The 21,354-nt window shown below is 55.2% G+C and overlaps 1 protein-coding gene across 22 annotated transcripts in view; it reads right to left on the reverse strand.

Moving 5' to 3' along the window:
• BCAS3 (BCAS3 microtubule associated cell migration factor) overlaps positions 1-21,354 on the reverse strand; it is a 580,731-nt gene that overhangs the window by 1,832 nt on the left and 557,545 nt on the right. For 6 of the 22 annotated variants that reach the window (XM_084985045.1, XM_021068155.2, XM_021068162.2 and 3 more), the window contains one exon: positions 11,963-12,028. The exons of 6 other annotated variants lie outside the window; for them this stretch is intronic. In XM_084985045.1, coding sequence (XP_084841171.1) covers positions 11,963-12,028 — 66 coding nt within the window. Of the gene's footprint in view, positions 1-2,781; positions 2,873-11,962; positions 12,029-18,458; positions 19,602-21,354 lie in introns of those variants that run through there. 10 more of the 22 variants (XM_084985048.1, XM_084985046.1, XM_021068160.2 and 7 more) reach the window with 3 other exon arrangements.

Raw genomic sequence — 21,354 nt, forward strand, 5'->3', positions numbered from 1 at the left:
TCTCCAAGGGACACCTGCTCGGAGCCGAGGGGGTTTTGCCTGCCCGCCCCAGGAGCTCAGGACCTCAAGGCGGTCATTTGAAATGGCAAGACGTGCTCGAATGTTACACTTGTCTGGCCTCCTTTTATCTCCACGCCAAGGCCCCTGCCACCAAACACAAGCACAGCTGGCTTTGGTTAGGGAACAGGTCATGGCCTTTCCTCCTGGGCTGGCCACCACCAGCCAGGAACCAACCACTGAGCCCTACTCCCCGCAAAGCACTGAGGAGGCCTGGGAGCAGCAGTCACAGAGCGGGCTGGGGGAATCTGTGCTGTCCTTCAGAGCAGGCTCCGGGTCCTGGGTGAGGGGCCTGCACCCCAGGGTCTGGAGCCTGGGCCCAGCCTAGAAGGACCTCTCAACAGATGGGGGTGGGGGGTGGACATGGAGAGGGCTGCGGACACAGGCTGCAGGCCTGGCGATGGCTTCTGATCTGCACCAGACCCTGGCTGCCCCATTAGTCCCGACCCTGAGATAAGTGAAGAAATATCTAGATTTGGACTAGAAGACATGTGGCCTCTCTCCTTCCCTGTTCGTTCTCCAGGCTCACCCTCCTTTAGAAGTACAGGCCATTGTGCCAAGAGAGGGACAGGACAGGAAAGCAAACAACAGACCCAGGGGTTTCTATACGGAAGCTTCAGACTCCACGAAAGCTCCCTCCATCCCCTTCTTCCCCCACAAGCAAGCCCAGGAACCCGTGGGAGATGGAGGCCCAGTTTGATTTCAGAGGCTCTTGCCCTTGTGCAGGCCTTCCCAGCACTAGGGGGCGCTGACAGCAGGGCCAGGAGGGCAGCAGGGAGAGCGGTGGCAGGAGGGAGACAAGCAGGGGCTTCCTGAGGCTCTGGACCCCAAGCTCCAGGAAGAAAGCCCCCGATGAAGGAGCAGAAAAGGCCACTAGCAGGGGGAAGGCTGGCTCCTTCCCAGAGCTGGGAGACAGGCCCAGCGTCCCTGATGCAAAGTGCTGACACATCCAGGCTGCCAAGGAAGCTGCGGAGACCCAGTGCGGTACCCCATTGCCCCTCTGCACAGGCCCACAGCGACCCCCTGCAGTGACCCAGCCCCACCAGTCTGGGAGCGAGGACGCCCCTCATCCCCTCACGTGACCGTGCAGGGACAGCTGCCAAAGGGATTTACACGATGAGTCTGCTGCTCTTGGGAGCCAGGTAGAACCTCAGCTGTCCTGCTCATCTTCTCACCAATGAGGGAAACGACCCCATCTCCTAGGGTGACCAGGGTCTCTTCCCTTCTCTCTGTCCCCACGGCCACTGCCAGGGCAGGCCTGTGCTTCCTGCCTAGAGAATTTCCAAAGCTCCCTACCAGTCTCCTGATCTCCAGGCGCCCCCTCTCCAAGCCGGCCCATTCCAAAGCCAGAGGGGTCTGTCTGCAGCACAAACCTCACTTGACTTTTCCTCCGCTTAAAAACTGACCTCAGAGTTCCCGTCGTGGCTCAGTGGTTAACAAATTCCACTAGGAACCATGAAGTTTCGGGTTCGATCCCTGGCCTTGCTCAGTGGATCAAGGATCCAGCATTGCCGTGAGCTGTGGTGTAGGTTGCAGTCGTGGCTGGGATCTGGCGCTGCTGTGGCTGTGGGGTAAGTCGGCAGCTGCAGCTCCGGTTGGACCCCTAGCCTGGGAACCTCCATAGGCTGCAGGTGCAGCCCTAAAAGGACAAAAGACAAAAAAACAAAACAAAAACAAAACAAAACTGACCTCAACTCCTAAAGGTCCTCAAGATAAGCTCTAAATTCCTCAGCACTATCGAAGGGCCTTCCCTGACCCTCCCCTGCCCCCACCAACACCACCTGTTACTGGATTTGAGGAACCAAAGCAATGAACTTGGGCCGTGTGGGGGCCTCTCCAGACCGCCTTAGGCCTCTGGGCCTGTGCGCATGCCACTCCCTCTGACCAAAACGCCCTTCCCAGGCTCCCTCGGCTCCCAGAACACCTCCTCATCTTTGAAACTTGTGCTGTTGCCCTGGCAGAGCGGGGCTAGGCACTGACTCCTGCCCCCTAGGACCCTGTGCTCTCAAGCGTGTCCCCATCTAGGAGGAGAGGCGCTCAGGGGCCGGTTCTGTGCTCACCTCTATTCCCTAGTGCCGACCACAGGGCCTACAAAAGAGTTGGTGCTCAAAAACTATTTCTTGTCTTCTTCTTTTTTTTTTTTTTTGGCTGTGCCTGAGGCATGTGGAAGTTCCTGGGCCAGGGATCAATCCTGAGCCAGAGCAGCAACCCAAGCCACAGCAGTGACGACACTGGATCCTTGCCCGCTAGGCCACCAGGGAACTCCCTCAAAATATTTCTTTTCTCTTTTTTTTTTTTCTTTTTTTGGCTGCCCCCATGGCATGTGGAAGCTCCTGGGCCAGGGATTGAACTTGCACCACAGCAGCAACCCGAGCCGCTGCAGGGACAACCCGGATCCTTAACCTGCTATGCCACAAGGGAACTCCCAAAAAACATTTCTTGAGTGAATGAATGAATGAGTGCGTGAGTGAATGATGTGGTGAGGGGGTGTGGGGCTCCTTCTGCAGCAGGACTACCAGTAAGAGAACCAGGGGCCCGGCTGGTCCTGGGCACTTTCCTACGTGCCTCTGTCAAAACCTTTTCTCTTCTTCACACGAGACAGGCCCATGAGTGTGTGCGGAAGCGGAAGTGGACGTGGAGGAGGGGTGCACACACAGTCCCCCCTCAGGTCCCCCGGCCACCCAGCCCTCGGAGCAAGCGGCACATGGAAGTGGGTGGCCTTACCTTCCTCCTTCCCGAACACACGCTTTGTTACTGTTGGGTTGCTCACGGACGCTGGGTTGTTGGCATTGTTTTTTTTTTCCTTTTTTTTTCCCTTTTGAAAAGAAAAGCATGGAGGAATCTTTTGGGAAAAGATCTGGACCATGATGGAGAAGCAGACTGATCTCTGCAAGCGGGTAGAGAGGGTACCAGGAGGCGCGGGAGGTCACACGGGGAGGAGGAGAAGCTCGCAGCAGAATCCTGCGGTGACATGCATGTGGAGGGGGCTGGGGACCAGTCTTGGGGGGTCCCGGAGATGGAACTGTTGTGGCAGAGCTGAGACCCGCTCTGGCATGAGGGGTGATGGGCGGCAGGGGGTGGGGAGCCGCACACGGAACAGGACGAGCAGCCGTGGGAAGGGGACAGGAGGGGCCTCTGGCCCATGCAGTGCTGGACGGCGCCCCATGCAGGTGGGATGCCAGGAGACACAGAGGAGACAGAAAGGCTACGGAGTTTTCAGGGACGCCTCCAGATGTTTGGACTCCGTGGCCCAGCTTCTGGCTGCCACCCTCCTCCCCATTCCCAAGACCCCTGAGGTCTGAAGAGCTTAAGGGCAGCTGAGGTGGTCGGGGGCGGGGGCAAGTCCACCAAGAACCTGCCTGGGGCTGCAGGAGAGAGAGCTGGGGGCTCGTGGGGGGAGGGGAGGACGAAGCAAGCATCCCCGCAGCCTCCCCCTCAGCAGAAGTATGTGGACTCTGGCCAGCTCCAACGGGGCTGCTTTGTGGCCCTCAAAGCAACATACGGGATGAGGAGTAGCTCCCAGTGGCTGGACACAGAAAATGTTTTTGTTTTTTTTTTTCTTTTTAGGGCCACACCCTCGGCATATAGAAGCTCCCAGGCTAGGGGTTGAATCAGAGCTGCAGCTGCCGGCCTACACCACAACCATTGCAACCGTGCCACGTCTGCCAGCATCTGCGACCTACACCACAGCTCAAGGCAATGCCGGATCCTGAACCCACTGAGCGGGGCCAGGGATCAAACGTGCATCCTTCACACTAGTTGGATTCGTTTCCGCTGTGCAGACAACACAACCAAGGAAGAGCAGGAAGACACTGGCTCTAAGTACACAGTCCCCCCCCCACACACACACATGGCCCATCTCCCCCTGTCCCACCGCCTGAGTGAGAACCAGGCCGGTGCAGGCCCTGGATGGAGATGTGACAACCCCAAGCATCACTGAGACTGGCTCCACTGCCACCCACTGGCTGTGCCCACCCATTCCTTGCTGGCCCCTTCTGGAAAATGAGCCATAGCTGTCCCTCCATGCCACGGGCCAGGATGGGCCAGCCACATGGGCAAAGGGGACAAGAGAATGAGCAGCAAGTAAAAAGGAGGAGCCTTGGCTCTCAGGAAATAAGCAAAAGAACAGGAACGCTCAACCCCCATGTTGCCCCCACTCTATATGAAGCCTGTAAAATGCAAGGGTGGCCGAGGGGGACAGAGAGGGAGCTGGCCTTGTTAGGGAGCAGCGACCCTGGCTCCCTGGGCATGTACACCACGGGAGACCCGGGGAGTGTGAGAAGAGGCAGGAGCCTGGCTGCCCACACACACGGCCCCACATTTGGGCTGGGCCACGTGCAGTGAAGGAGCCTGTCTTCCGTCCTTCACCATCGCCTGGGCCCCCTCCTCTCACAGCAGGATCCTGTGGCCCCTTTGCAAAGGCAGAAGCAGCAGAGACTGGTGCCTGGGTGCTGGGAGTGGGTGCTGCTGAGCAGGGCAGGGGAGAGGCAGAGGATGAGGCAGGAAGGGGACACTCACAGGGCACCAGGGATGGCCCAGGGGGCGGGGCACGAGGATGCCCCTCTCTCTCTGCCTTCCCCTCTGGAGTGCTGGTCCCCAAGGCAGGGACTTCTGGGGACAGGCCAGAGACGCAGGTCTTGAGTCACATACGTCACTTTACTAAGCGCTAAGATCTCGGTTCCCCGATCCCCGGGGAGAGGGTGAAACGCTGAGGACACAGCCCGCATGAGCTTTGGGAGAGCCGGGGGTGGGTGCAGGAGGGCAGGGAACCCTGGGGGAAGGGGTAGGAGTGGAGTCCTCCCTGGGGCTGGACCCAGGCAGGATGGCAGTGGGGGTGGCCAGAGACCCCCGGGAAGCCCCCTCAGGAGCTTCTGGCAGCCTGGGGCTCTGAGGAGCCCAGGTCTTGGGATTTGGGGGGAGGCCTGTTTCTGGGACCTAGTGGGGGTCAATGAGGGCAGTGCGGTGTGTGTTTGGGAAGAGGGTCCCTGGGATCCCAGGTGCAGTCCCCAGGCCGCCCTGGCGCTTCCCCCACCACAGGAGCAGCAGCTTTTACTGCCAGGGCCCGTCTGCTGGGCTCAGAGGCTCTGGTCAGTCCAGCTCAGCCCAGCGCACTCGGAGCCTCATGATGCTGCCCATTAAAGGGATTAGCAGAGCACTTTTATTGGGCCCTGACTGCAGCCACACACCCCAGTGCCCCCCTAACCACCCAGGTGGCCTGGGGCGAGTAGGTTAGATCTCAGGGTGGAGCCTTACCCTACACTGGCGCCCACTTCCAGCAGAGAGAAGGGAGAATGCCCCCCACCCCCACCCCTTAGACTCAAAGGCCTGAGGGGGGGAGGGGCGGTGAGAAGCGGCTGCCTGGGTGCCTTGGGGCAGGTCACTCAACCTTTGTGCCTCAGTTCTGTTTCTCAGCCCGGTTGTAGAATTAAATTAAATAATGCATGCAGAGTGCATCACCGAGTGCTTAAAGCTTCCTGTCAGCACATGTGAGTTACTTTTTTTTGTCTTTTTAGGGCTGCACCCATGGCATATGGAGGTTCCCAGGCTAGGGGTCGAATTGGAGCTGTAGCCGCCAGCCTACCCCAGAGCCGCAGCAATGCGGGATCTGAGCTGTGTCTGCGACCTACAGCACAGCTCACGGCAAGGCCGGATCCTTAACCCACTGAGTAAGGCTGGGGATCAAACCTGCATCTTCATGGATGCTAGTCTGATTCGTTTCCGCTGAGCCACAACAGGAACACCTTGTGGGTTACTCTTACTGCTGCAATTGTATTAGTGATTGTGATTATCCAGGGGTCCTTGGGGTCTCTCTCCATCTTCCCTCCCCAGCGGGTGTCTCTACCATCCAGGCCTTCACCTGTGCATGCCTCCCCCACCCCCCCAACCCCACTGGACCCTGGGAAAGAGTCTTTTTAATCAAGAAATGGCCCGAAGAGGATGATGGCAGATATGTGTTTACAGCTTTTCATTTCCCTCCTTGCCTCTTTGAAAATACCCTCTTCCAAGCTGGAAAATAAATTTCCAACCCTGTTGACGTGCATTGATTTTTTTTTTTTCCCTCCTGCGTCCACCTCCCAGTTCTTCCCCATCAGCAGGGCGTGCGGTTAAGCCCCCTGGATTGGGCTCAGTGGTACCCCAGGCGAGTGGGTGGCTCCAGGGCACAGAGCAGCCAGCCAAATTGCCCCATCTTGCCCAGTGCCTGGCTCAGAGGAGGTCTGCAAACAGTTTCATTCCCCTATACTGTGAGGGTTCTTGGTTGGGGAGTGGGCGGGGAGGTGGGGCTAGGTGGGGAAGGGGGTCTTCCAATAGGGAGGTTAGGGATTTTTAGCCTCTTCCCTGCAGGGGATACACACAGAGGAGCCCCAGAAACCACTGGTCTGCTGCAAGTTCAGCAAAGGGATCCCAACAGGGTCTGCCCCAAGGAATGGACTCGGTCAGCCAAGGGCCTGCCCCCAAAGGCCTAGGACCAATTATGCAAACTGGGGCTTGGACGGAGAGAGAGGCTAAGGAAGTGGGGGGGCTTGACTGTATCGAGTGGAGCTCAGCAGGTCTGGCAGCTTTCTGGTGCTGAGACCCAAAGAGATGATCCGGTTGCCAACAGGGGGTGGCCCGGGTGGACATGGCTATAGGCTGCTTGTCTTGCATCCGTCCTGGGCCCGAAACTACTCTCTCATCCAGACGGTGGCTCAGGGAGGTGGAGGTCTCATCAGGGAGAGATGGAGTAGGCTGAGATTGCTTCTAGAAACCTCTGTCAGAGACCACCCTCTGGGCTGGAGCCAGCCTCAGCCCCGGGGCACTTTTGCGGGGGTTAAAAGGGCAGCAGGGAAAGGAGGCAGTCTGTAGGGAGGCCTTGATTCTTTTCCCGCTCTGACCCACCCATCTGAGGCTGCCCGGCTTCCCTGCACCTTCCCCCTTCCTGCCCTCTCAGCCTGGCCGGGTCTCCCCCTCAGGCACTTCCCTCGGGCTTCAGAGCCTGAAGAGATGCCAACAGATCAGGGATCCCCTTCGTCCTCCACCAGCACTGGGGCTTGGAAGGATGGGCGCTGGTGGCGGCGGGGCGGGGGCTGGGAAGGTATCGCCTTCCTCCTCCGGCAGGGGTTTCTGTTCCCCTCCCAGGCACGCTTGTGGAAGGAAGGAGGGAAGTTTCTTGAAGCTGGGGGGGCTAAGGATAAAAATGTTCAGATAACAGGAATGTTCAGATCATAGGAATCCCGGTCTGGGTGATGAAATAAAGGACGAGATGAGAAGATGGCTCACGCTGGCCTGGGTATCTCCGAGGCTTCACCTCTGTGTCTGAGCACAGAGCCCCGGCCCACTGATGCCACCTACTTCCGGTCATCCCATCACACACTCGGCCTGGGGTTCCTGAGAAATTGTGCCAAGGGCCAGGGCGCAGGCAAGCCTTCCTTCCTGGTAGGCGTCTCTTCCAACCCACAGGGCTCCCACAAATATGCTTTCTTATCTCCTTGCCCCCTTTCTATCCCCTACCTCTCGACATTAAGGACAAATACCTGCTGCTCTTGGCTAAGGTGCCTTGAATGGTTTCTCTTGGCCACTGGGGCCGGGCACAGGTGCCTAATAGCCTCAGGGCTTGGGGAGGGGGCACCTGAGATCTCAGGGAGACCTCAGACCCTCCTGGGCATCCACTGGCCCCTCCCTGGAAGGCAAGAGTCCTGGCTAATACCTTGAAAGGACAGTTGAGGAGACTGGCAAATCTGTGCCTTAGCTTCGCCCACAAAAACTGGGGAAAAGGCACATCGCCTTTCTTCCCTCTGACAGGAAAGGTCCTCAGGCCTCTGGAAACCTTACTCATGACATCAGACCAGTCTGGCATTAATATCAGGACATGGGGACACAGAGGTAGCTAGACCCCGGAATCCAGGGGCCCCAGTAGGGATGACAGGAGAGGAACGTGCTGGAATGTTGGGGAAGGGAGAATAAAAGTAGGAAGAGAGGGTGAAGGATGGAGGCCTGAAGAATGAGGAAGATCCCTGCTCAAAAGACACCCTCCACCCCCTCTCTCCCCTGGAGCTGGCTGCGCGCTCGCGCGCGCGCGTGTGTGTGTGTGTGTGTGTGTGTGTGTGTTTGTGTGTGTGTGTGTTGGGGGTATGGAGGGAAGGGAGCAGAGCATCTGATTTTCAGGCAGAGCAGCTCACAGCCCAGCCGTAGGGAGGGTATGAGCCAGAGGGGGCTCTGGCCAGTCTGGGGGCTGGAGCCTTCCCCCAGGCCCCTCCTGCAACAGTCACGATGCGGCAAAAGTCCCAGGCAGGAAAAGACCAGACAGACCGCCGCACACCCACTCCAGGAAACCCACGTGACCCAAGCCCTCCCAAGTCTTGGCTTCAAAGGAGAAGAGGTCAGGATTGCCCACCCAGGCCACCTTGACCAGTGCCAACGAAAGGGGACCCTCTCAGTGCCACCGCATCAGTATAACTTTAAATCCTGACCAAGGCAAAGTAGGTCCTGTCATGGCTTATTGCGCATGCGGACAGCAAAGGCTGAGCTGACCTGGCTCATGTGCCCCCGGTTTTGAGTTATGTGATAAATCTGGCTGAAACCAGGCTTGAGATCAGCCAGATGTAGGAGCAGCCTTGAGCTGAACCTCCCTGTGGATGGAAGGAGGAGTAGGAGCTGGGAACTCGCCCTGGCCCCAGCTCTGCCGCAGACGTGCTGAATGACCTGGGCCAGTCGCTTCACTTCTCATCTGCTTCACCATCTGTCAGGCTGGAGGGGAGGGGTTGCGACCCCACTGGGGGCCTGAGACTCTAAGGAAGATGCAAAGGTGCTGCAAGAAGCGGGCTATGCACTGGCCCTGATGGTGTGCGAGGGACCGCTGTCACTGCAGTGGGGTCCTGGTTAGCAAGCTAGGGTGGCCGTCTCTGATGCTCCAGCAGACTGAGCTCCCTGGAGAAGCGGTCCTCACCCAGGAGGGCCCCAACTTCCCTCTCTGGCTGCACTGGGGACCACACTGGGGGCACGACACCAGGGGCAAAGCTGCAGTGGGGCGTGGGGGGCAAAGTGGCTGTAGAGGATGGATGCCCAGCTGGGTGCTGGAACGGAACTCCTCTTGGGCGTCCTAACCAGGGCCCCATAAACATGCCTGCTCAGCACCCCTCTGGGGAGGACACCGGGCTTGGAAACTGCCTCATGGAACCAGATGCCTGGAACCGGCCTTGACCTGCCTGTCTCCTGAAGTCCAGCCTCGAAGCTGGACCCCACCGAGCCGCCCTCCAGGGCTGTGAGATGGTGCAGGGGCCTGTGGACCACAGGAGAGATGCTGCTCCTTGAACACGGCTGGCCTGATGGGCTGGAGCCACATCTGGTTCTCATTCAAATGCCCAAACGTAATTAAATTCTCTCCGACGCAGCGGAAGAGTTTGGTAAGATGTGGCTTTCCCCCTTCCATCAAGGTTAAGAAATCACAGTCTCTCATTCCCCCGGCTGACCCTCCCCTCCCTGCCGCTGATCTGTCCTCTGCTGCGCCGATCTGTTTTCTAGGCCGGAGGGGGCCGGGGGCCCATGTGGGATGCCTGGTGCCCCCTCCCCCGCTGGCCCACTTACCCACCTGAGGGATTAACAGCTGAGGCCAAAGCAGTAGGTTCCCTTTGACGGAGCAAGTTAGTGCACCGTGGTTGGTGCCAGGGGTGGCCCTGGGGACACACCAGGGTCCTCCTTCCTCCACCTAGATGTCTGCTAACACCCGGCCATGGGATCCCCCTCTGTAGTTCCTCACGACAGGAAGCACTTGAGTCTGGCCCGGCCCTAGAGCTGTCTGTGGGAAACGGAGCTTCCCAGAGTCAGGATGGGGTGAGGCAGCCTGCCTGCCGCTGCCCCCCCATGAAGGAGGGAGGCGGGGGACAGCGAAGGCCAGGAGCAGCCTGCAAGCCCTCTCTAGCAATCCCTGGGACCCCCACAGGCTTGCTGCTTGTTTCTGGCCCGTCTGGGCTCTGAAAAGGTTCACAGGCAGCAGGGTTCAGGGTGTAGGAGAGGGAGGGCGGCCCGCTCAACGGAGAGAAAGCCCACGCACCCTAGGCTTCAGTGCCTCTCCCCAGCCTCCCATTCAGGACTCCCCTGAACTCGAGCAGAGCATCCTGTAGACAGGGCGGGGGCTGCCTTTCCCAGCTTTCCTTCCCAACCAAGTCTCTTCAGTTTATGGCTTCTCTTTACTTAGGGATTTATGACTTTCATGGTAATGGGTTCCATTCTACTTCCTCTACGTCTATTTTTCTAATCTTTGTGGTATACGCTTTACGAGAGTTTCTTAATAAGTCGGGGTATGACTCCTTTGGAAACAGACTGTCCTGCAAGTTAATGACTTCGAGTGGGTGTGGATGCTCCCCAGAGACAGATGGGGGCTGGGGAGGGGATAAGCAGGGGGAGGGTACGAGAGAATCTTCTAGACTAAAGAGAGCTGTGCTGAGGTCCCTTTAAGACTCTGGGCCAGCTCCTGGACTAGGGTCCCCCATGCTCACCAGCATCCCCATCTGAGATCTGGGACCACTTTCAGGCACACACGGCATTTCCATGCCAAGGGATGCTCACCCCCCAAACAGGCACAACACACACACCAGCCCCGACATTTTGCTGACCTGGCTCTAAATAGGAATCATATTGTCTATTTGTTTCCCAATGGAAAACTTGATCTTATATTTATGTATTTGTCTTTTTAGGGCCACACCCAGGCTAGGGGTCAAATCAGAGCTGTAGCCATCGACCTGTGCCACAGCCCATGGCAATGCTGGATCCTTAACCCAGTGAGCAAGGCCAGGGATCGAACCTGAGTCCTCATGGATACTAGTTGGGTTCATTAACCACTGAGCCACGACGGGAACGCCCCAGTGGTAAACTTCAGCAGTAGGTTTAACTTTCAGGGTGGCCTTACTGCCAAGGCCATGTGTCTGGTGCCTTCCTATCAGTGAAAGTTTTATGGAAAGGAACCCAGTTCTTGGTCCTGGTTTGTCCCAGGTCAGGCCTGGCTGAGACACCGGTGGTGGCACAAGGCCTCTGTTAGGGTCCCAGTCTATGATCTCGAACCCACAATCACAAGCCTCGATTAATTGCTGCAGTGCCGCCCGTCCAGATGAAAAAGCTGGGCGGGTGCCGGCTTTGCCTTTGTGCTCCGTCCACAGACGGGCTGCTGGTGCCGGGGCTCTATTCATTATTCAATTCAGCTCGCTCAGACGAGCGAGTTTCCATTTGCTCCTCCAGGAGGAATAACAAATCTAGAAATGCAATTCCACTTTGCTGTATTAAGATATTGATTTGCCTGTCGAGTGGAAGTGCATTTGTCCTGCCGGCTCTCCTGCCCCCACCCCCGTGGGCAGGAAGGGGTTAACCAAATGTTTATCACGAGGCTGGCTTCAGAGTTGAAAGTAATGTGATCAGTAATGAATTTTGTGTTACATTAGGTTGTATAAATGGACAGACAAGCGCAGACAACAAGTGGCCAGGAGTCGGGGCTAATCTAATGATGTAAAAATAGAGACAGCACCAATTATACCAGGGGCCAGCTCCAGGCTCCTGCAGGGACTGCAAATGAATAGGTACAAATCAAATTACTCACTAATAGACGCACTACAAGAGGGGCAGTCAATGGTAAATGCATTAGAGCCTAGTGACCTCTCTGCTCTGCACAGCAGAATCCGAAAATTTGACTTCCATCTTGAAAGTGGGGGGCAGGGAGCGAGGGTCTCAAAGAAACTCTTATTGGGGGAAGAAGGGCAGCTATGCCCCATCCCAAACCCGTCTGTGGCCAGAAGGTACCTCCCGTCTGAGCCGACCTCTTGCCCTCGTGCCAACACCTTCCCAAGCCTGAGCACCAGGGGGTAGGGGTGTCGGCCTCTCGAGGGACCAAAGGAGCAATGGATGGAGCCTTGCACGAAGGCCAAGACGGGAAGTTACATACCAACACACTTCCCAGCCACGTGTCTCTCGGGGGTGACGGTGTGTACTGCTACGTCAAGGGCTGTGTCTGTATTGAAAATAAAATATTTCTTTAAACACGATCACAACATGAACCTTGAAGAGATCGGCCAGTGCCGAGATCAGAGGGAGCAGAGATCTGATCTCTGGTTTGACCCCTGGGAGCTTCGCAGGGCGTGTTCATGGTCTGTTCCAGGCATGGCACATCCAGGGTTGTACCTATGTCTCACCAGCCCAGGTTGGTCCATCTTTCCCTCTGCTTCCCCTCCCAAATCTGCCTACACTCCTGCCCAGAACGGGAGCAGGGAAAGATGTGGAGGTGCAGCCAGCCCTGGGGCAGCCCCCTGGGTTGCTCTTCCTCCTCTTGGGTCTTGGAAAACCAAGCCTGAAAGTTCCAAGCTGCTTGGGCAGCGTGGCTGGGCTGCTCAGAGAAGGCTCGCGAGACGTGCTCAAACGCATGAACTGCATGCTCCGAGTCAGCTCCCAGTGGCTTCAGGATGAATAACTCATGAAACCAAAGACTCTCCAAGCCTTCCCAGGACTCAGCCCATGCCCGGATGGAGGTGGGGGGCCCTGGTGGGCTTGCCCCCCAACCTCCCATCCCACTCCGAAGGCCAGCATCAGTCACACGCATCCAAGTGGAGATGGCGTGCTGGTCCTGGCCAGCTAGAGCTGGAGAGGATGGGACCTGGCCAGGAAAAGGAGCTCCCGGCCCCCACCCTGGGAGGGGAGGGGTGGGCACAGAGTGGAAAAAAAAATCATCCTGAACAAATGAAGCAACTGGATGTCAGTTCTCCGCAAACTCAATTAAGCACACAGAGGGGTGGGATTGCAAGCGATCGGGCTACACGAAATAAAACATATGTGGGGGAAATCGGGGGAGGTCTGGGGCGCCTGATGCGGGGGATCCTGCCAGCACATTTGCAATATCTTATTCAGCAGGCCTGCGGGTCCCTGGGGGCAGGGGTGGGGTTCAAAGAGAAGTGGGCAGGAAGCAATCACCAAATGTCAGAGGTTAGGCAGCTGATTCTGGTACGGCACTCAGCAATGCCTCCTTCTGTTACATTCAATCCGGGGGGCATGGCTGGGCCTTCTTGGTACAGGATTCTCTTTTGCTTTGAGAGCCGAGGCTCTGGATTTCTCAAGGGGTCAGAGGGCCATTTCCAACTCTCGTTTTCCATGTGTCTGTGTGTCTTTCCTCTGTTACCAGCCATCGAACCTCGGGGGTGGTCCCCACACCTCAGACTGTCTTCTGAGGCGGTAAAGGGGCAGAGGCAGAGAGCAAGACGGGCATCTAACCACCCATGACTGTGCACAACTTTGTTCAGATCTCACACCTCGCAGAAAGGTCAATGGTTAAAGGCGAATTCTCTGGCAGGGGAGGAAGAACAGAGAGAAATCCTCCCTTTGGTTAACCATTCACCTCTGTGCCCATCTTCAGAGAAGGGCCCTGATCTGTGGGTCCAGGGGCCCTCCTCCACCCTTTATCCAAGCCTGTACCTTTGCCACAAGAATCCCTACTTCTGTGTTGGGGAGACACTGGAAAGGGGCCTCTGAAGACCAACCAGGGAGGTCACGTCGGCACTTCGGCCTTGCAGATGGGACCCGTGGGCTTTGGTGAAAACATTTAAAGGAGACTTTGGCCAACTGAGAAATGTGCAGAGGAATGTCTCAGCCTTAAACATCACTCTGTGACAGCTCTGCCTCTGTCTGGGGCTTCTGGAAGCCTTAGGGGAGACAGGGAGGTGGGGAGAGGGGGAGAAGGGGGAGGGTAGAGGAGAGGGAGGAGGCAGAAGAGGGAAGAACTACCTAGAACTGGCCAGAAATACACAAGTGTGTCTTTTCAACGCAATACTTTTCCCCATTGCTCTGACTGGCTTTCATTTACCTCTCAGGAGCCACAAAACCCCATTCAGTCATTCAACAAACATTAACCGGGGCTCCGCTTGGCTCTGGTCCCAGTGCTGCTTGCTGGGCAGGGAAAAAGCTGCTGGTTAGAGGTAACAAAGATGAATCAGACTGAGCCCAGGGAACTGGGAGGGAGTTAAGACACACCGTAGGGGGTGGGTATGGCTGAGGGCGGGGCTGAAGGGACCACCAGATCGGAGCCGCCCCCAGGGGGATGGAGAAGGGAATCCGCCGCCATTGCTCCCGGATGCAAAGGGCAACCTGCACTGCCTGTCCAGGGCCAAGCATCCAGAGAGGAGGTGGTGCCAGAGGTCAGAGGAGAGAGAAGGGGCATTTGGCTGTACGGTCAGAGAAAGCTCCAGAGGAGGGGAGACTGGAGCTTGGTCTAAAAAGGTGACTGGGCAGCTTGGGGGCGGTGAGGGGTGAGTCAGCAGGGCCCGTGCTGGTGGTGACAGCTGAGGGTGTCTGCACAAAAGTGCCGGTGGTGGTGAAGTGTAATTAAGGGGTGACCGTGGAGGGGAAGTGGGGAGCAGGCTGGAAAGGAAGGTGGGCGGGAAGCCCAGGCTGTCCCACGTGGGCCCACTGGTGAGCAGGGAAACAGGACGACAGGCAGAGCAGGTCCTGACAGTGAGGGCGGCTTCCATTACGGGCCTCCCCTCTCGTGAATGATGGGTGGCCGTGAATGATAAACCCCTCTGATCGGGCAACGCTGACAGGGGGTTAAGAACTGGGAATTCTTCCTGGACATCTCTTTTTCTTTCTTTTTACAGCCACACATGTGGCATATGGACATTCCCAGGCTAGGGGTCAAATCTGAGCTGCAGCTGCTGGCCTACACCACAGTCAAGCAATGCTGGATCTGAGCTGCATCTGCGACCTATGCCACAGCTCATGGCAACTTAACTTTATTCCACTGAGCAAGGCCAGGGATCAAACCTGCATCCTCATGGATGCTATGTCGGGTTTTTTTTTTTTTTTTTTTTTGTCTTTTTAGGGCTGCACTGGCGGCATATGGAGGTTCCCAGGCTAAGGGTTGGATCGGAGCTGTAGCTGCAGGCCTACACCACAGCCACAGCAAAAACGGGATCTGAGCCGCATTTGCGACCACAGCTCACAGCAATGCCGGATCCTTAACCCATTGAGCGAGGCCAAGGATTGAACCTGTGTCCTCATGGATGCTAGTCAGGTTCGTTTCTGCTGAGCCAGGATGGGAACTCCTATGTCGGGTTCTTAACCTGCTGAGTGGCAGAGGGAACTCCTGGGCATCTCCTTTTAACCCCACATCTTTTAGTTACAATTTCACTTCAAAGTTTTCATTTTTCCTCCCTGGGAAACTGCAGAAAGGAACATCTACCTGGCCATGGTGTGACAGCGAGAGGACATTCACCCGGCTGGCACAGAGTCTGAGGCACAGGTGCCATTTGGGAGGTGGTGGCCATGAAGGAGGACAGCAGAAGAAGTGGGTGGCCTCAGCGCTCAGTACAGGGAGAGGTGGCCAGGACATCGCAGGACAGGAGGCAAACATTCACTGACTTCCTGGTTTCCCTCGGCCTTAGGGAGGAAGACAGTGAGCCGAGAGGGGACAAGGAACCTGCCGAGGTCACAAGCTTCCCCCACTTCCTGATGAGGACTTGCAAATGCCGCTGAAAAGAAAAACCAAACATTCTTCCCCAGCGCAGGAGCTGGGTGCTAGGAAGCCAAAGGGCTCTGAGATGTGGCCTTTCCGACCAGTGACAAGTAGCTAGAGACGGGTGACTGACTCTGAACTGAGACACCAATAGCAACACCCACAGCGCACCCCTGCTGCCACCCGTCCATACCTCTCCCCCCAGTCTCATAGGCAGCAGCTGCCACCCCGATCCCCACCACGAGCAGGTGCTTGTGGCCTGCCAGTGGCACCGGGCCCGATGTCTGGGCGCTCTTGTGCCTTTGGGGGCTTTCTCCTCACCCTCAGTCATGACAGCATCATTACAGGGGACTTGGCAGTTCTGGCTTCACATCCTGGGAAGAGTGTGCCTCTGGGCAGGGGCCCCCCCATCTAGACTTCTGCTCTGTCCACCTTGGATAGGTGGGCCCTGGTGCGGGCTGGGGATGGGAGCCAGAGAGCAAGTAACCAACCCACAGCTCGGCGCTGTTGCCCCCTCCAGGCTTTAATCTTTGAGAGCAGGAACTGGGCCCCCCCTCGTGTGGAGAGAAGCAGAGGCACCTACAGCCAGCCAGCCTGCCCGCTGTAGCCACGGAGGGAAGTTGCAGGCCTGTGGAGGAGAGGAGCCCCCAAAAGCACTTTGGAAAGCCGCCAAAGGAGGAGGGAAAATCCAGGGCCCACCTAGGTAAAGCGGAGGGTCTGGCTAAGCTGCTCTGGTGACAGTGCTTGCCTGAGAGTAGGGATGTCCATGAGACAGAGAAGTAATTCACTGCCCCATGCCTGCCATACTGTCACCTGATCACGTGGCACCTTGAGATGGGAGGGGGCTGGTATGGTTCCTACTGAAAGTGCAACCTTAGTATGGAAATGTTCCCAGCCCTTGGCAGTAGGACAAGCAGGACTCCCAAGGCCCAATGGAAGAGTCATCCTGGGGTGGGGGGCAGAGGGTCCAACATACTGGGTTATTTGTTTTGGGGTGCACATCTGTCAACTTCATAACAATAATACCTAACATTTACTGAGAGCTTAATTCCTCTAGTCCTGAGATGAAAGATCCTAGGACGCGCACACACACACACACACACACACACACACACACACACACACACACACACACACACACAAAGTGCTTTTAGTTCATCTTTTGAAAAAGACAGGGAGGCCACAGCTATTTGTTCACTAAGTTATTGAACCCCTCCTGTGACCATTTCAAAACTGTGTTTACGGTTCAAAATGTGCTTTCCATGCGAAGAAGGGAAAACGGTCCTTGCAAAAAGTAAAAGAGGTTGCTGACAGAAGTCTTCAGAAGAATTTTAGTTGAAAATAATCTTACAGGCTTTTCTGTTGAGTAATTAGTATATATACAGGAAAACTCAGAAGATGTAGCAGAATAAACTGGAGCACTGGTTTCCAAAGCGTAGATTGTAACTCGTTGATGTAACATCAGTTTAGTGGGTCATGACTGCAGTTTTTGTTTGTTTGTTTGTTTTGTTTTATTGTTTTTGTCTTTTTAGGGCCTCACCCATGGCATATGGAAGTCCCCAGGCTGGGGGTTGAATCAGAGCTGTAGCCGCCAGCCTGTCACAGCCACAGCAACCTGGGATCCAAGCCGAAGCTCACAGCAATGCCAGATCCTTAACCCACTGAGCCAGGCCAGGGATCGAACCTGCATTCTCACGGATACTAGTCAGCTTCATTACAACTGAGCCGGGACAGGAACTCCATGAATGCATTAAAAAAAGAAAAAATGAAATAAAACAGTACTAGAATGTACTGCCTAGACTACTGTTTTCTAAAAGTTGTGGATATTTGAGTAAGGAAGGAAATGTATTTCTGGCAGAAGGTACGAGGGAAAGATCGAGCCCCAAGGGTGATCCCCAACAGTAACTGCATCTGGACCAGAACAGAGTCTGTTAAAGAGATGCTAGACAGGAAAAGATGCCGCCTCCTTCCTACCCTTCGTGTTGAGATCATAAGGGGAATGAAGCAGTGTTCCCAGGACTGCAGGAAGCCACAGTCATGGGGAAGAGACAGGCCCTCCTGACCTTGACTGCTGACTTAGCAAGCTCTTAAGAGGCAACAGCAGCAAAAGGAGGCTGCCCGCCAAAGAGATGTGTCCTAGAATATTTTTTTTTGCCCCCTCCCCCTTTCTTTTTTCTCCTCGGGCTGCACCCATGGCACATGGAGGCTCCCAGGCCAGGGGTCGAACCAGACCTATACCACAGCCACAGCAACATCAGATCCGAGCTGTGTCCTTGACCCACACCACAGCCCATGGCAACACCAGATTCCCAACCCACTGAGCGAGGCCAGGGATCAAACCAGCAACCCCAGGGTTCCTAGTTGGATTCGTTTCCGCTGCACCACAACAGGAACGCCTCTAGAATATTTTTAAACAGCTGATCAGGACCAGTGAATTCGGCCTGGGGCTCTTGCTCTTAGGTATGGGAGAAAGCAAAAATAAATAAATAAATGAAAAATAAGAGAAAGATAAGGTTTAGCTAGGTAGTGATTAAAAGGGTTAAAGTCTAAAGAGAAAATGAATTTAACATGCATCCAGGTGTTTATCAAAATTTTTTCTTTTTCTTTCTTTTTTTTTTTTAGCTGCATCCTCAACATAGGAAGTTCCCTGGGCCAGGGAGGGAATCTGGGAACGCCTATGAAAAAATTTTTTCATATTAGGTTATAGCTTTAGCTAGATACAAAATAACTGGAATAAGTTAATGTTTTGCTTATTGAAAAAAAATCCTATTTTGGAGTTCCCTTGTGGCGCAGTGGGTTAAGGATCTGGCGCTGTCCCTGCTGCAGCCTGGGTCTCTGCTGTGGCATGGGTTTGATCGCTGGGCTGGGAACATCTACATGTGGCAGATGCAGCCAAACAAACAAACAACCAAAACTCCCCCTACAAAAGGAAAAACAAATCCCATTTTTCTAGAAAAGGCAATATTGAAAGGAACATCCACTAAGCAGGAATTAGGCAAGGTATTTTTAGGGGGCGGGTGGTGAGGAAGAGAAGGAGGGGGCTCCAGGACACAGCCTCCCAGGCAGGAGATGTATGTGCCCAGGTCAGCTCTGGACCCCCCTGGGAAGTTCAGCTTGGCTGGAGCTTGCGTGCAGCACAGGGAGGAGCCTGGAGAGAGGGCAGCGGCTGGTCCTGGAGGGCTGTGTACGCATGAGATGGGGTGATCTGAGAGGACAGAGCTGGGGGAGAGGAGTTCAGTTCTTGGTTAGGTGTAGATGTCCGTCGGTGACGCAAGAGATGGCCTGGAGATCAGGAGGCAAAGCCAACCTGGAGATGCTTTGGGAAGCATCAGTTTATGGATAGTGACGGAGGCCGAGGAAGCAGAGGAGGCGGCTCTGGACTGAGTGAAGGAGAAGAAGCCACTGAGATGGGGCTGGAGAAATCCAGTTAAGGCTGATGGAGAAAGAAAACCCAGAAAAGGACTGAGAAGTAGCCAGAGGCAGAAGAAAAACCAGGAGAATGTGGTGAAACAGGGGCCCCAGAGAGGTCACTTCCAGATGGCAGGGCCTGGCTCACAGGGCCACGGGCGACTCTGGGGAGAGTGGGCATTGTGGCTGGGTGGCGGGAGGAGGGGGGCAGGGCGGTTCCTCCTCTGGACAGGAGAGGGGAAGGCTATTGCAGGGATGTTTAGGGTCTGGGTGCAGGAGGGCAAGGGGATTTCTCAAATGCCGACCACCATCTTCTGAGGGCGAGAGACAAGATGGCTGGGTAAGAGATGGGAGGGGAACGGGAAGTTTTTTTTTTCTTTTTTTGGCTGCAGCCTGTGGCATATGGAGTTTCAGGGCCAGGGATCAGATCTGAGCCACAGTTTTGATCTATGTGGCAGTGCCAGATCCTTGAACCCACTATGCCGAGCCGGGGACTGAACCTGCGTCCTGGCGCTGCAGAAACACAGCCAATCCCATGGTGTCACAGAGGGAGCTCTGGGAACAGAGATAGTGTCCATGAAGAAGGAAAAAGACTGACTTCAAGATGGTGGTGGGAATTTCTGTCGTGGCTCAGTGGAAACGAATCTGACTAGTGTCCGTGAGGATGCAGGTTCAATCCCTGGCCTCACTCAGTGGGTTAAGGATCCAACATTGCTGTGAGCTGTGGTGTAGGTCATAGAAGCAGCTCGGATCCTGCATTGCTGTGGCTGTGGTGTAGGCCAGCGACTACAGCTCTGATTCGACCCCTAGCCTGGGAACCTCCACATGCCACAGGTGTGACCCTAAAAAGACCAAAAAGTAAAAAATAAAAAAGATGGTGGGTGGAAGGAGCACGTGCACCAGACCAGTTCATACTAAATCCAAATACACAGCAATAATAGGAAACAAATCAAAACTAAAATACAAACTCTTAGAGGACCAGAAAAATCTCTAGGACAATGAAAACACACCAGGAGCCACCTCAGTAAAGCAGGGACTGCAGCCAAACTGTTAACATCTAGGTTAAATGTAAAACCCATTCATCTGGCAGTTACCGCACACCTGCTCTGTGCCAGACACGGTTCTAGGCACGGGCATCTGCTGCAGAAGGTGGGTGTAAACTGAGGAAACGGGGGCACTAGGAAACTGCAGAGAGTCTGCAGGGCTCACCGGTCTGCAGAGGCTCCGATCTGAACACTTTATGATTTTTCTTCAGCCACCTAAGTGTACGAGCAGAGGCGGCTTGACCTTAGTTTGGAGTTTTGCTGAATGGGGACCATGGAAAGGCCACAGGGGCAAGAGCTGTGATGATGTTGGAAAGAAAGCAAAGCAGTCAGCTCTTTTAGGGCTGCATTTGCACATCACACCTGTGCTCTGATCACCCACGTGCTCTAAGGAGACTCACAGGTCCACAGACATCACGGAGGACTGAGCTAACGCCCACCTCACAGGTTAAATAAAGCACCTGCTCAAACTTTTATGCGCATAGAGATCTTGTTAAAACGTAGGTGCCTATTCAGTAGGGCTGGCTGGGGCCTGAGATGCCGCACTTCTAATCAGCTCCCTGATACAGAAGAGACTGCGCTTTGAGGAGTAAGGTTTTGAAAGGTTTTGCTCTACTTTGGGGGAGAGTTGTTTTGCATGAAGGGACAGCTTACCAGCGGGGAGTGGGAGCTGGCTGGCTGTTACATTTTCAGGAATTCTGCAAGGTACATCCCACTGATAGCTTGAAATTGGCTGGAATGGAAGTTTTTGTGCTATGGAAATGCCCCAATGCTATAAATCAGGGCTTTCCTGCCTCCCTTTGGAAAGCTGGGTGTTAAATATATGCCAGCACATCAGGTGCTAAATCTGTATAATAGCGAAGCGTAGATAGAATGGGCTTTAAGGTCAGAGGTCAGGAGAGCATGTTCCATTGATACCCTGATGAAGAGGCCATCTGTCCCAGGAGCTACACCAAACAAGGAGCCTGCTGGAGGTGTTATAGGAACTGATCATCTCTGGTGCCTCAGAGCACCCAACAGAGGCACACGCTTGGTGTCACCCTATCCTATGAGTCACCTATGGGGTTATGGAGATAGAGGCAGACTGAGAAGCTGCTTTGAGCAAGGGGTGACTTGTGGGAAATGCTCACCCACATCACGTTGTATGTCCCTTTCTGTCTCCGGGCAGCAGGCTGAGTCCTGCGTGGCTATGCCAGGCGGCCCTTTCAAGGCCCTGGGCTGTGCTACCAGGCTGATACTTTATCTGGAGTTGCAAAATGTGAAAAGTGATTCTCAACAATGGCAGGGGGGGGACAGGTTAGCTTCCACGTTGTCTGCTTTATTTACTGGCCTTAAAATTGAGACAGAGTTTGTGTGCGTGTGTGTGTGTGTGTGTGTGTGTGTGTGTGT

Source organism: Sus scrofa, chromosome 12 (assembly GCF_054392235.1).
Source record: "Sus scrofa isolate SSC_HxYL_T2T_F1_AM1 chromosome 12, Sscrofa_HxYL_maternal_Yorkshire_Landrace_v2.0, whole genome shotgun sequence".
Taxonomy (NCBI): Eukaryota; Metazoa; Chordata; class Mammalia; order Artiodactyla; family Suidae; genus Sus; species Sus scrofa.